General features: G+C 46.3%; 2 protein-coding genes across 6 annotated transcripts in view; one reads left to right on the top strand and one right to left on the bottom strand.

Moving 5' to 3' along the window:
• Positions 1 to 12,637, bottom strand: part of LOC147009576 (uncharacterized) — a 74,340-nt gene that overhangs the window by 6,637 nt on the left and 55,066 nt on the right. For 3 of the 5 annotated variants that reach the window (XM_085862208.1, XM_085862204.1, XM_085862206.1), the window contains exons 10-14: positions 9,022 to 9,189; positions 8,750 to 8,805; positions 8,170 to 8,527; positions 7,150 to 7,806; positions 1,976 to 2,038 (exon numbers count right to left, since the gene is read on the bottom strand). In XM_085862208.1, the coding sequence (XP_085718334.1) occupies positions 1,976 to 2,038; positions 7,150 to 7,806; positions 8,170 to 8,527; positions 8,750 to 8,805; positions 9,022 to 9,189 (1,302 nt within the window). The remainder of the gene's footprint in view (positions 1 to 1,975; positions 2,039 to 7,149; positions 7,807 to 8,169; positions 8,528 to 8,749; positions 8,806 to 9,021; positions 9,190 to 12,637) is intronic. The other 2 variants (XM_085862207.1, XM_085862209.1) reach the window with 2 other exon arrangements.
• The window catches only part of LOC147009577 (uncharacterized), a 73,400-nt gene that overhangs the window by 45,980 nt on the left and 14,783 nt on the right, over positions 1 to 12,637 (top strand). The window lies entirely within an intron of this gene.

Here is a 12,637-nt window from a genome sequence, read left to right as displayed (position 1 = left end):
CTTTTCCCTGCATTCCGTAATGTAGCTCTCCGACAGTGGCAGCGAACTTCTCGGGGCATGCAAATTATTGAGAAGCTGCTACAGGGCATCCCTGTTGACTGAGTCAAATGTCTTTGTCGGGTCCACAGAAGCTGTGAATATGTCTTTGTTGTTCAGTACATTTTTCTTGGATCTACCTCATCATGAAGATCTTGTCGGTGGTGCACCTGCCAGGTCTCAAGCCACTCTGCGATTCTGGGAGAATGCTGTCTACAAGGGTGGACATCAGCCTCATCGGGAGCAGTTTGGAGAGCACCTTGCCGGAAATAGATAGGAGATAAATTGCCCTGTAAGCATTGCAGTGTGACTTTGAGCCCTTCCGCTTGAAGAGTGGCAGGGTGATGGCATCCTTCAAGTCTTGGGACACTGTTTCTGGTTCTCAAATGTTCAGGAAAAGCCTCAAACATGTCCTTTTGAGGGCAAGTGGTCCATTCTTGAACACCTCAAGTGGTATTCGATTGCACCATGGTGCTTGTTCATTGTGAAGGAGCTTGACCTCTTGATCAACTTCAACTATAACAGGTGGATTAGCCATTTCAGGCCACACAGGGTGCTCCAGTATCAGGTCAATACAAATGGCATCAACTGTTGAAGGTCTATTCAGTAGCTCAGAGAAGTGTTTGGTCTCATGCTGTGCAATCTTCTGCTGCTCTCTCAGAAGCCGGTTGCCATCAGTGGTGCGGAGTGGAACTACATTTCTGGATGGTGTCCCATACACCTTCTTAACTGTATCGTATAAGCCTTTATATTATTGTTGCAGCACACATAGATTGCATTTCTGCTGCTTTAGTGGACTACCAGTGATCTTTCATAACCCAGTTCTTCCTCTGAACATCATTACGAGTGGTAACATATCTCTCTCACTTCTCAGGACTTGTCTGACCATTCAGTCAGTCTTAGAAAGCTGCTCTTTTCTCTCTAAGAATCTTATCAATTTCCAGGTCACTCAAATTGAACCAGTCCTCGTGCTCCCTCTTGGCTGTACCAAGCATGTTAACAGCAGGCTGGAAAATAGAGGTCTTGAAGCTACGCCACTCTCCTTCGATGTCATTGGCTGGACGGTCCCAGGAGAGGGATCTTGCAGACGCGAGCCTACTATCTGCTTGCAAAGGCGGTAGCCAGTCTTGTGCTGACATGGTGCAACAGTTATTGCCATCTTTGATCTTAACAAGATTATGATCCATACAGCAGTCTTTCACACATTTCTCTGGCAATGTGTGCATCACCGATGTTTCGCTGCGGCGCTATGACGTAGTTTAGCAGGTGCCACTGCTTTGAGTGCGTGTGTTGCCAATAGGTCTTGTACTTGTCCGACTGCCTTAAAATCATGTTAGTAATGACCAGTGAGTGTTCTGCATAGAAAGACAGCAAGAGTGCCATTGCTGTTACAGTTTCCCACTCCATCTCCTCCTATTGTGCCTGGCCAGAGAACGTGCTCTCTCCCCACATGGGTATTAAAGTGCCCCAGGAACAACTGCTTATCCATGGCTAGAACGGTGGAGGTAAGGCTTCGTAAATCTTTGTAGAAGCGCTCTTTGGACTTGTCAGAAGATGTTAAAGTTGGAACATACACCCTGATTATGATTGCGTTCCAGTTGTCTGTAAAATTAATCCGACACGTCATTAACGGCTCATTGACATCCTTTGACAGTTCCGTCAGTCTGTCAACAAGGGACAAAGCTGACTGCAAAGCCTCTTCCATGGATGCAGTCTTTATCGGCCTGCTTTCCCCTTTAGTAGATTGTGTAGCCTACTCAAACTTCCATCACCTGACCTTCATCAGGCAGACAACACTTGCTCAGGGCCGCAATTTCGATATTATAGCAGCGCAACATCTTGGCCACGAAAGTTGTTCTTCGTTCTGTACTGGATCCTGCATCCATGAGTAACCGCACATTCCATGCTCCTATCAGCGGGGGTACGTTCGTTTTCTTACCGTGTTTCCTTGGATTTCGACCACCGCTGGAGATGACCCATCAGCTGTTATGAGTTCGCCAGGCTGTGTGGAGCAGACAATTTACATCGTCAGTGTAATATTATTACCCAAACAAACAAACATCGTGACACCTCATTGCGGTAGAGTGCAGACGGACCTTGTGAACGCAGGATGACGGTGAATCACTCAGGTCACAATCAGGGAATCACCGATCAACACGACATCATAAGAATAAGTATACTGTCTGTGGTTTTTAAGGATCAAAATCAGATTTTTACCCCACGCATGCGAAGTGAAAAGTGGGGTTAAGCAATTGGTTCGGGTCTGTCCGTCTGTCCGTCTGATCAGTTTATGATTGTCAGTTTATGATCAAGCAACAACTTATTTAAATTGAATGTTATATGTTGAACATGAATCGGAAGACAAATTTGCCATTTTACTGTACTTTGGCTCTGAATTCGTCACGATCGCACATATGTAGATAATTGAGATAATTTTTCTTCTTCCGTCTGCCTGTCTTGGTGTTGGCTTAATGCAGCAGATAACTGCAAAAATACTTCGGTTTGTGATGCAAGCATGAAATTTGGCACAAATACTCTTTTTCAAAAAAGGCGCTGGCTACGCAAAATTCCAAGATGGCGACCATTTTTCAAGATGGCCGCCATATGCACAGAAAATTCCTCTTCCGCAGCTAAATATTTGAAACAAAATACAACATTAAGGGTGTAAACCAAAGTTTTTTGTGTCGAAGATTTTAGCATGATTATTCTTTGTAATGTAACACCTCAGAGCATGGTTGCAACAAAGATGGCATCCAAGATGTCTGCCGCAAAACCAAAACAATGCTCATATTTCAGGAAATAATAGACATAGACTAATAATTTTTGGATCTATACCTAGGTTTTTGGGATCAACTAATTAGGTGGACATGGTTTTAGATTCCTAGTTCCCATGCATACTGCTGAAACAAAGATGGGAGTCCAAGATGGCTGCCACAATAGCTATAAACCATTGTTCAGGAACTAGCGTTTGGAACAAAATCAAGATTTTTTTTTTTTAAGGTTTACTAACTTGACAGATATGGTTCAGATATGGACAGAAAAATTCTTCCCATTTTGCAAAGGGAAAATCAACCCTGGACGGTTAGTCGTCATAGGAGATGCTGAGGCCATGCTCATGCAGCATTTCTACCAGGCTTCTCTTCCTGAGAAGAAAATAAAATAAACACCCCCTCCACTCAAACAGGTGAAAAGTTGTTAGACCTCACACCTGCAACTGCATAGAGTTGTGCAGCTCAGACCCAGTCTGTAGCACTTGCACCTCTCACGACAGCCTGATTTACAGCCGCATTTGGTCAATTGTTGACAACTTTGAGAAATGGGAGAGTTGGCTGTCCAGAAGACCTGCCATTCTTCACCAAACCACTGCCATCCCCAGTCAGCAGGGCTCTCTGCTTCTGGCTGACATTGGGTTGCCTGGGCCCACACACAACCAGCCTGGTAGGCAGCACGTCTGGTGTGTTGGAGCAGAGCTGCTCTGGTTGGTGGAATGGCCTCGTAAGGCCTCTGCTTTCTGGCAAACATGTCAAGCAGTGCTGGACCTGTCATACATCAGTATGACAAACTTCTCCAGCATCTCTAGGTCGCCATCTTCCACTGTGAGAGGGTACTGACTCAGTTTGGATTTTTTTTTCGATTTGATTTTTTTCGTGGCCAGCACCATTTTTTAACACAGGAGACCAAAGAGAGTATTTGTGCCAAATTTCATGCTTGCATCACAAACCGAAGTATTCTTGCGGTATTTTGCAGTTATCTGCTGCACTAGTTAGGGTGGCGGGCTTTGGATCCTGGGGTCCTGAGTTCCAATCCCACTCAGCTGTTGAATTCATACCAGGTGGGGTTAACTCGGCCTGTCATCCTTCCGAGGTCGGCAAAATGAGTGCCAGCATACTGGTATACTGTGTCGGAGTGGTGACCCGTCCAGGATTGTACCCAATAGCCAAGGAGACTACTTAAGCAGCACCAACGCTCTGCACAGAGTATGGTCCCAATCTCCTCTCCTCCTGCCTGTCTGGCAGTCAAACAAAATTGAAAATCGTTCCAAACAGAAAGCTTACTGTTTTTCAAGACGTCATAAAGGACACATACAATCGGCACGAATAACTAATGTAACGCGTTTGATATGGCGATGCAAGAGACACTGTAAAAAAGAGCGGTAAAACCCGCAATTAATTTATTTATACGCCTTTAAACCTTTATTTAAATTGAATTATATACTTGAACATTGTAGAACACAAATCACCTTCTTAATACTTCCAAGAACCTCAGTTTTTCAGGACTTGGACATGTTCTATGGGGTTGGTGTATAAGACTGCTTCAATCGCGCTAAACTTCCGGATTTTTTTAAACCGATCTATAAAATAGTTTTATAAAAAAAATTGAAGTGCTGTACAGTATACAGTATACCTGAACACTGCATGGGGTATCGTGTTCTATGAACTCTCCAGTTGTTCAAGCTGAAGTGCTCAGATTACACCGGCGACGTAAAGTAAAAATGGTAAACGACGCCTTTGCATCTGCATAGATCATTGAGAATCATCGACCGACTGGACGGCATTGGAGTAAGTCGTCCAGTCACAAAATTAACTCATGGATGCTTGTAATACCATGAACTCACAACATACCACTCGAGCATGAAGAGGACTTCAATTGGGTGAAGGTGTTTACTTTTATGCTCATCCTTAGGGTTCACACACATTAAGAAATGCACAAAGCAATCTCACAGGGCTGCGACCAATTGGGAATGTGATAACAGTGAATATTGTTGCTAAATGGGGGCACACAAACCACTAAAGCAAAACACGTCCTAGCTTTTATATCTGCACCGTAATGATATCCTGTACTTAGTTTCTCCAGTTTTTTTTTAATAATTAATATTGCTTAAATGTTTGGCCTGGCACCCGAGAGGTGGGTGCACTCGCCTCTGAGCCGTCCCGCCTGGGCCCGGATCTCGGCCCACCTATAAACTGTCATCTCAGTGTGTCACAGGCAGGGTGATTCGTCAAACTCTGTGCCGTCCCTTGGATGGACGTTAAACTGGGCGTCTCATCTGCCGGCATTAGTTGGTGGGCGTTAAAGATCCCACAGTGTCCTTCGCGAAGAGTAGGCGAGCTACCACCGGCACCGTGAACAAATTACAAGTTCCTGCTCCGACCTCCTGTGTCGGAGTGGTGACCTGTCTGGGATTGTAGCTCCAGCCAAGAAACTGCTTCACCACAACTGAAGCTCTGTCTCGAGAGAGAGAGAGCCATGGTACGTGATTGATTGATCATCGACTGGAATTTTCACAGGGTGATGAAAAATTAATTTGAAGTTCAAAATTGATATGTCCTAGAAGAGACAACTTGTCGACTGAGAAGATTGATGTGTTCAGTTCGGGAGATGATCATGTGGAAATAGTGGAAAGTTTCATCCTCCTGGGTTCTAGGGTTGAACTGAATGGAAAGTGTGGAGGAGAAATTAACAGACGGTTATCATCGGGGAGAACAGCAATGTCAGGATTGACAAGGATCTGGAAAGACAAACCAAGAGGAGGCTGGTGAATGCTCTGGTATTTCCAATTGCAATGTATGGATGTGAGTCATGGAGAGTGAAGAAGAAAGGAAGAAGATTAACGGTTTGAAATGTGATTTTGGAGACTAATGTTAAACATTCCAAGGACTGCAAGGAGAACAAGAAAGAGCAATCAGAGATTGCAGACCCTCGCCAGCACTTGTTTTGTGTGGCAAATAAATGGGAGGATGTCCAAAATGAAAGGTCGTTGATTTCAAATGAAAGTTGTAAATGTGTGAAGGTCAAAGGTCTGAAAAGTTGTAATGGTCTGAAGGTCTAAAAGATGAAAGGTCTGAAAAGGTCTAAATGGATTTAGAGTGTCGGGTCGAAGGTCGAAGGGGTCGGGTTAAAAGTTCGAAGGGGTTGAAAGGGTGTTATTTAAGGTCTAAAGGGTCGGAATTGTCTGAAGGGGTCTAAAGGGTCCTCAAACGTATCAAAAAGTTCTAGAGGTCAAAGATGTCTATATGGCATTAAACGGTCTGAAAGGTGTGAAGGTCCAAAGGGTATAAAGGAGTCTAAGGGTCTTCAGGATCGAAAGGGTCGAAGGGTTCTAAAGGGCTTAACAGGGTCTATGGGGTTTAAAGGGTCTTAAAGGCTATTATGGGTCTAAACTCTAAAGGATCTTAGGGTTCTAAACGATCTTAGGGTCCTAAAGGGTCTCAAAGGTCTTTGGGGTCTCAAAGGGTTTTAGGGATATTAGAGGTCTTTAGGGTCTTCATGGTCTTAAAGGTCTGGTGTATTTTAGGGGTCTTATTCATACACATGCTCACATTCTATGCAGACAAACAGATAGACAGACAAACTGAAAAACACACAAACAAATGGACCCAAGTGCAATACCCTCTCCTCTGGCGAGGGTAACTCAAACGGCACCGAGTACAGTGGATACCTCCACCAGGCTGAACAGTTTACATTTTGTATCCCACCGACAGGTTGAATCTGAATCCAGACCTCAACCAAAATCAAACCGGCTTGTTCTTGTCACCTAAGCAACTAATCCACCTAGTTTTGTCATAACTCGTCCATAACTTTTTTTTAAATATCATGCGATACACTCAATGGTGAAGGATCACTTTAAAATTTTGAAAATTCTGGTATTCGGATCCGGATCTTCACCAAAATCGAATCAATTCCTCCTCGTCACACACCCAACCTGTCCACCAAGTTTCGTACGAATCCGTCCAAAACCTTTTGAGATATCCTGCACACAAACAAACAGACAAGGGTGAAAACATCACCTTCCATCCACCTTCGGTGGTGGAGGTAATGAAAAAAAAATGAACGAAAATGAATAAATGAAAAATCAAATGCAGGTGAGCGACCCGAAACAATGGGGAAGCACAGTTTGTATGCTTACACACACACACACACACACACACACACACACACACACACACACACACACACACACACACACACACACACACACACACACACACACACACGTCATTGAGCTTTTCGATAAAATTTTGTTGCATAAAGTTTTGGCTTGAGTAAACAGGGCCGTACACAGATAGATAAGATCCCATACTGGGAATTATAATGTTGCTTTTCAAAACTCACATCAGGCTTGCCTGCACAGCAGCAATCTGTCCTTCCTGGCGAGGCTTCAGGGGTTGCACTGTCAACTGATCCAGGAGATATGGGAAAGCTACCACCGCACATTGTGTCATGGTTTGAAGTGGGGCTGCTGGAGTGTTCCAAATGACCTGGATCAACGCCAAGAGGTAAAACACGAGCAGACTCCATCACAATCGCAAAGACACTGGAGGGCCCGTCGTCACGGAGGGAGCGTGGTATTGGAGAGTCGCGTGTGGTAGTCGAGCGAGCCCAGGCTGAGCCACCAAGCGTAGTTAGTGTTGTCGTGCTGGCTCCTCGGACGCTTCTCCGGCCTAGCCTTGGTGAAGACAACCTGCCGCGCGTCAGGCCTGCGCTGGCCCGTGACGGAGATGAACCGGTCGGTGTGGAGATGCCACTACGTGGAGGAAGCAGCAGGTAGGAGCCACGTGGGCTGTAGGCTTGTCCAAACCGGGAAGATTCGGTTTGCGAGGCAACCGTCATCATACGTGATGCTGTTTGTGTACTGGCATTATGGAGTCTTTGATAGGCTCCAGCCGCCCGCTTCATGTCATCACTGAGGTTGCACAGCTGGAGGGCTGGAGTGCGTGGTCCATGTGTGGTTGGTCCCCATGAAAGTATGTTTTTATCTGATGGCTGAGACTGCAGGCAGAGCAAAAAGGTGACATCTCTTCAGCGATAGACCATTGTTTTCAACAATCGAAATGAATGCGAAAATATTTATCTTTGCCATCATTGCTTGTTGTCATCATTGTAGAAAAAGAGGAGGTTCTACCTTTAAACATTTTGATAAGCCTTCGGTTTTGTGACACATTTGTCAAGCTTTTTTTTCGAAGTGAATTGCACTAGTTGCCGACAATGGGACGTTATAGCAAAGAAATGGATAGAAAAATGAAGAGTTGAACACGAAGAAGGAAAAACGTGCAAAACAACAAAGAAAGAAGAACATGAATGGGAAGAAAATGTATGAGAAGCAAAAATAATGAGGCAACACAATGCACAAACCATTGTAACAGATGCAACAATATGGCCATCATCTTTCTCCTCTCTGCCAGTGGTTGACTGCCCAGTGAAGGAAGAAGCCCACACTGATCCACCTCCCTTCTCCTTTCCTAAGGAACTCTGGCCCTCAGGATGACCTCTGCAAAATTCTGCGGTGGTGTGTCGGGGTGAGCGAGCTGCCGCAAACTCGTGCACAAATCGAAGGTCATCAGGAGAAAGTGGTGGCGACGATGAGGGAGACCGTACAGACCAAGCGGAAGAGGTATTAGAGGGCTGGGTCACCGGGCCTGGCCTGTCGGGCAGGAACGGAGAGCTGTCCATCATCTGCTCAAACTCTGACATCGAGGACACCGAACGTGCACTGTGGGAACAAGGTGCAAGAAATCGAAAACACGGAACAAAAAAGGGTAGTGAAGTATTACTGGCTGCCCTGAAAAGCCAAAAAGTTCGGCAAAGCATTTGTAAAACATCATTCGGGCTTTTGCACACAATCCAAGCTGAAAATCTAGGTGGCGTTGGACATTCCCTCAATTGTAGAAAACAATGGAATAATCAAAGGGGAGATTGTAGAAACCACTAATACCGTCTCAGACCGTAGGTTTGAGGCACAGCCGTATCCTCATCGGACTCACAGCCAGCCTGCAAATACAAACATCCAAAACCACAACCTCCCATCTTCAAACTGATGAATAAATGCTTCAGGCATACCTTCGCATTCATGTACCTCGTAAGTATCTGACGACCCGTCTTCATTCCCCTGACCCAAATTCCTACTCTAACCTACAATAATACTACTTTTTTTAAAAAGTAGTATTAAGGCAAACTTTTTAGTTATTTCATCGACAGTGGTCAAACCTGGGAGCTGAAAGAGCTTTGCTGAGTTAATTCCGAATCCCAAGACACCCGTTCCCGCTCCCGCTCTCTCTCGCGCTCTACCCTCTCTGTAGTCAGCCGGCGTTCCGCAGCACCGAGTTCGCTGTAGAGCTGAGAGATGAGCAACTGTAGCTCGAAAACAGAGTCTTGCTGTGGTTGGGATGAAACAGGCAAAGATGAACAAATATTATCTTCAGTGGACTTCACAACCATCTCCGCATTGTGGAGACAAAAAAAAAAGTGGGAATGGGGGGAAATTTAGGAAAATGGGAAAAGGAAGAAAAGGAGGGGGAGCATTGGATAGAAAAGGAATATTGGGGGAGATAAGGGGCAGAGGATGAGAGAGAGGAACAATGAATGTGGAAAAGGAGGGAAAAAAAGTGAGGAGTGCGGGGATGTGGAGAATGAAATATTGCATACGTCATATGTTAGATAGAATTCCACGCGAGGCAAGGCGAGGTGAATAAAGCGAGGCCACTGCGTGCCAGTATCCCAGTAAAATTGCTTTGGGGGACTTCTTTGGTATGCAACATAAGACCGCCAGCAGCATCATTGGCTGTGCTGCTGATGCAGTGCCCTCTGTAGGTTAGGGCAGCAATATGTAATTTGTTCAAGGTCCCTACGATAACTCGCGTACTCCTCACAGATGACGCTGTGTGAACTTCAACATCCACCAACTAATGCGAGCAGACAGAATTCCCATTTAACATCCATCCGAGGGACGACACACACAGTGATGGATCATCCTGCCTGTGAAATACCACGATGGCAGCTCATAGCTGGGTCGGGATTCAAACCCCGGCCAGACACCTCAAAGGCAAGTGCTCATACCTCAAGGATATCTTACCATCCCAGTTGATATTTGTTAAGTCATACACAAGAAGAAGAACCTAGTCCCGTGAAATAAATGCAGCAAACCTAACTGTGTGGATTTCCCAGAGATTTCTGCACAGGTATTCACGTCTTTCCTGCCCTTGGGCCTCATCGATTGGCTGTTAAAAGTCACTAAGCATGTAAGGATGTGAAGTTAAATTTTTTTTTTCGTCTGATGCTCAGATGTATATCTCAGTCTTTGAAATGTTCATTTAGTTTCCGTTTAACCGAGCGCAGAGTTTAACCAACACTTCACAATCACGCTATTTCTGTGTCTTTCTCCCCATAAAGCAAACATTCAAGCACCTGACAGCAATTCCACAAAAATCCCTTTCCCAACTCTTGTACCAATCCAAAATGCCAGTCCCTGTAACAACTGTCACGGTCAAAATGCATACAGGTCAGGAATGGGAGCATGCGCCGGAACAGCACGTCGCCGCATCCACTTTCCACCAGTACGCCAGGGTAGTCCGTCTGGCCATCCCCCAGGCAGATGCCCAGCCCATCCCCATCTCCTCGAGATGATGGTCAACCTGCTGCAACCAAGAGGCACATGCTCAGCCCATTGGCCTCCTCCACTCATGAGGCTCCCTCGCTGAAGGAATCTGGTGAGCAGGATCAGCGTCAGGAAAACGAGCCACATGTCCATACAGCCGCAGCTGACGCTCACAAACTATGCAGGTAGCAAAAGTCATTTGAGTCTCTCTCAGCAACCGCTCATTGGACACAAAGTCCGACCAATGATAGCCAAGGATTCTCCGAAGAGACCTGGTACCAAAGGAATTAAGTTTCCGTCTCAGATCCCTGGTCAGAGTCCAAGTCTCGCATCCATAGAGCAAGACTGGAAGCACCAAGGACCTGAAGACTCGGACTTTCGTCCTCCTGCACAGGTACCGGCAGCGCCACACCCCATGATCCAGTGAATCCATGACTCCCCAGGCCCGACCCAGATGTCTATTGACCTCTGACTCGCAGCCAGCAGAGACATGAATATCACTGCCATGGTAAGTGAATCTCTCCGTGACCTCAACATCCTCACCACAAACAAGTACAGACAAGATAGCAGCATGCAAGATGTCATTGAAAGCCTGGATCTTAGTTTTGACACAGGAAACTTGTAATCCCACTGGCTGTGATTCCACATTCAGCACCTCGAGGGCCCCCAAAAGGATATCGAGAGTATCCGCAAAGATGACTGCATCATCTGCAAAATCAAGGTCAGAGATCTTGACATTTCCAAACGATGCACCGCAACTTGATCTCTCTGACATCCTCCCCAGAATCCAGTCCATACAAGTGCTGAAAAGAGTGGGAGCCAGTACATACCCCCTGACAAACTCCAGTAACAACTGGAAATAAGTCAGAGATGGTACCACCACATCTCACAGCACTCTCAGTACCAGAGTAGAGTTCAGACATCAGATTGATCAGTTATGGTGACACCCCACGAAGACCAAGAATCCTCCAGAGGGCATCCCGATTCACTGAATTGAATGCTTTGCAGAGATCAACATAGGCTGCAAGCAGCTCCTGCCGAAACGTTCGTCTATGTTCATTGAGGACCCGAAGAGCAAGGATACGGTCAACCGTTGACCTTTTTGGTGTAAAGCCCGACTGCTCTGGACGCTGGTGCTCAAGCAGATCGTGGTGAACCCTATCAAGAATTATCTGAGCAAAGACCTTGTCCAGCACTGAGAGCAGCATCACCCCTCGGTAGTTGTTGCAGTTATGGTGATCACTCTTCCCTTTCCAGAGAGGGACAACAAGGCCCCTCTTCCAATCGTTTGGGATGATGCCTGTGTTCCAGGCAGAGTACAGAACTGCATGCAACGACACGAGTACAGCATTTCCACCAGCCTTGAGAAGTTCAGCATGGATGCCACAGATCCCTGGAGCTTTACCCCATTTCAACTGGTTCATGTGATGGGCTTGGGATCCGAGGTTCTTGAATTCAAATCCTGCTCGGAAGTTGAATTCATACCAGGTGGGGTTGACTCAGCCTGTCATTATTCTGAGGTCAGCAAAATGAGTGCCAGCTTGCTGGGATGATTGAGCCATTTGAATGTCCAGGGTCGGAGTGGCGACCCGTCCAGGATTGTGCCCAATAGCCCGGGAGATTGCTTCGGCAGCACCAACACTCTGCACAGAGGATGGTCCCAATGGATGGATGGAACTGGTTCACCACAACTTGTGTTTCCCGAAATGAAAGTGGATTACAGTTGATTGGAGCGTCAGCAATAGGGACAGTAACACCTCTGACATCCAACTCAACAGCTGGCCTGTACAAGCCGCTCAAAGTAACCGGCCCAGCAGTCCTTCACTTCAAACTCCTCTGTAAAGAGCGCACCACCCTCTGCTCTAACTACAGTACACCAAGGGACAGGCTTGGAGAAACGTAATGCGCGAATTCCCTTGTAAGCAGGACGAGAATCGCTTGACCACAGGTGGCGCTCTACTCCTCACAGATTCCTCATACATAGGCCTTGTCCACCCTCAGCACACGTACAGTTTTACGCCTCAACTCCCTGAACAGTTCAGCTCTGCCATTAAGCCTGGCCCTGCAACTCTGGTCAATGCTATCCAGTGTCCCTTGAGATACATAATTCGTCTTCACCCTTCGGTGAGTTCCAAGGCATCCACCAGCAACATCAGGGATGGTGGTCTTGTCGGCACTCCACAACTCTTTGGCACTCCACAACCAGACCCCCCAAATCCCCACTCAGTC

The sequence above is a fragment of the Eptatretus burgeri genome, chromosome 17 (genome assembly GCF_056783735.1).
Source record: "Eptatretus burgeri isolate ZD-2024b chromosome 17, Ebu_testis_v1, whole genome shotgun sequence".
Lineage (NCBI taxonomy): Eukaryota > Metazoa > Chordata > Myxini > Myxiniformes > Myxinidae > Eptatretus > Eptatretus burgeri.
The sequence above is the reverse complement of the archived record's forward strand: the minus strand, read 5'-3'. Positions and strand labels throughout refer to the sequence as shown.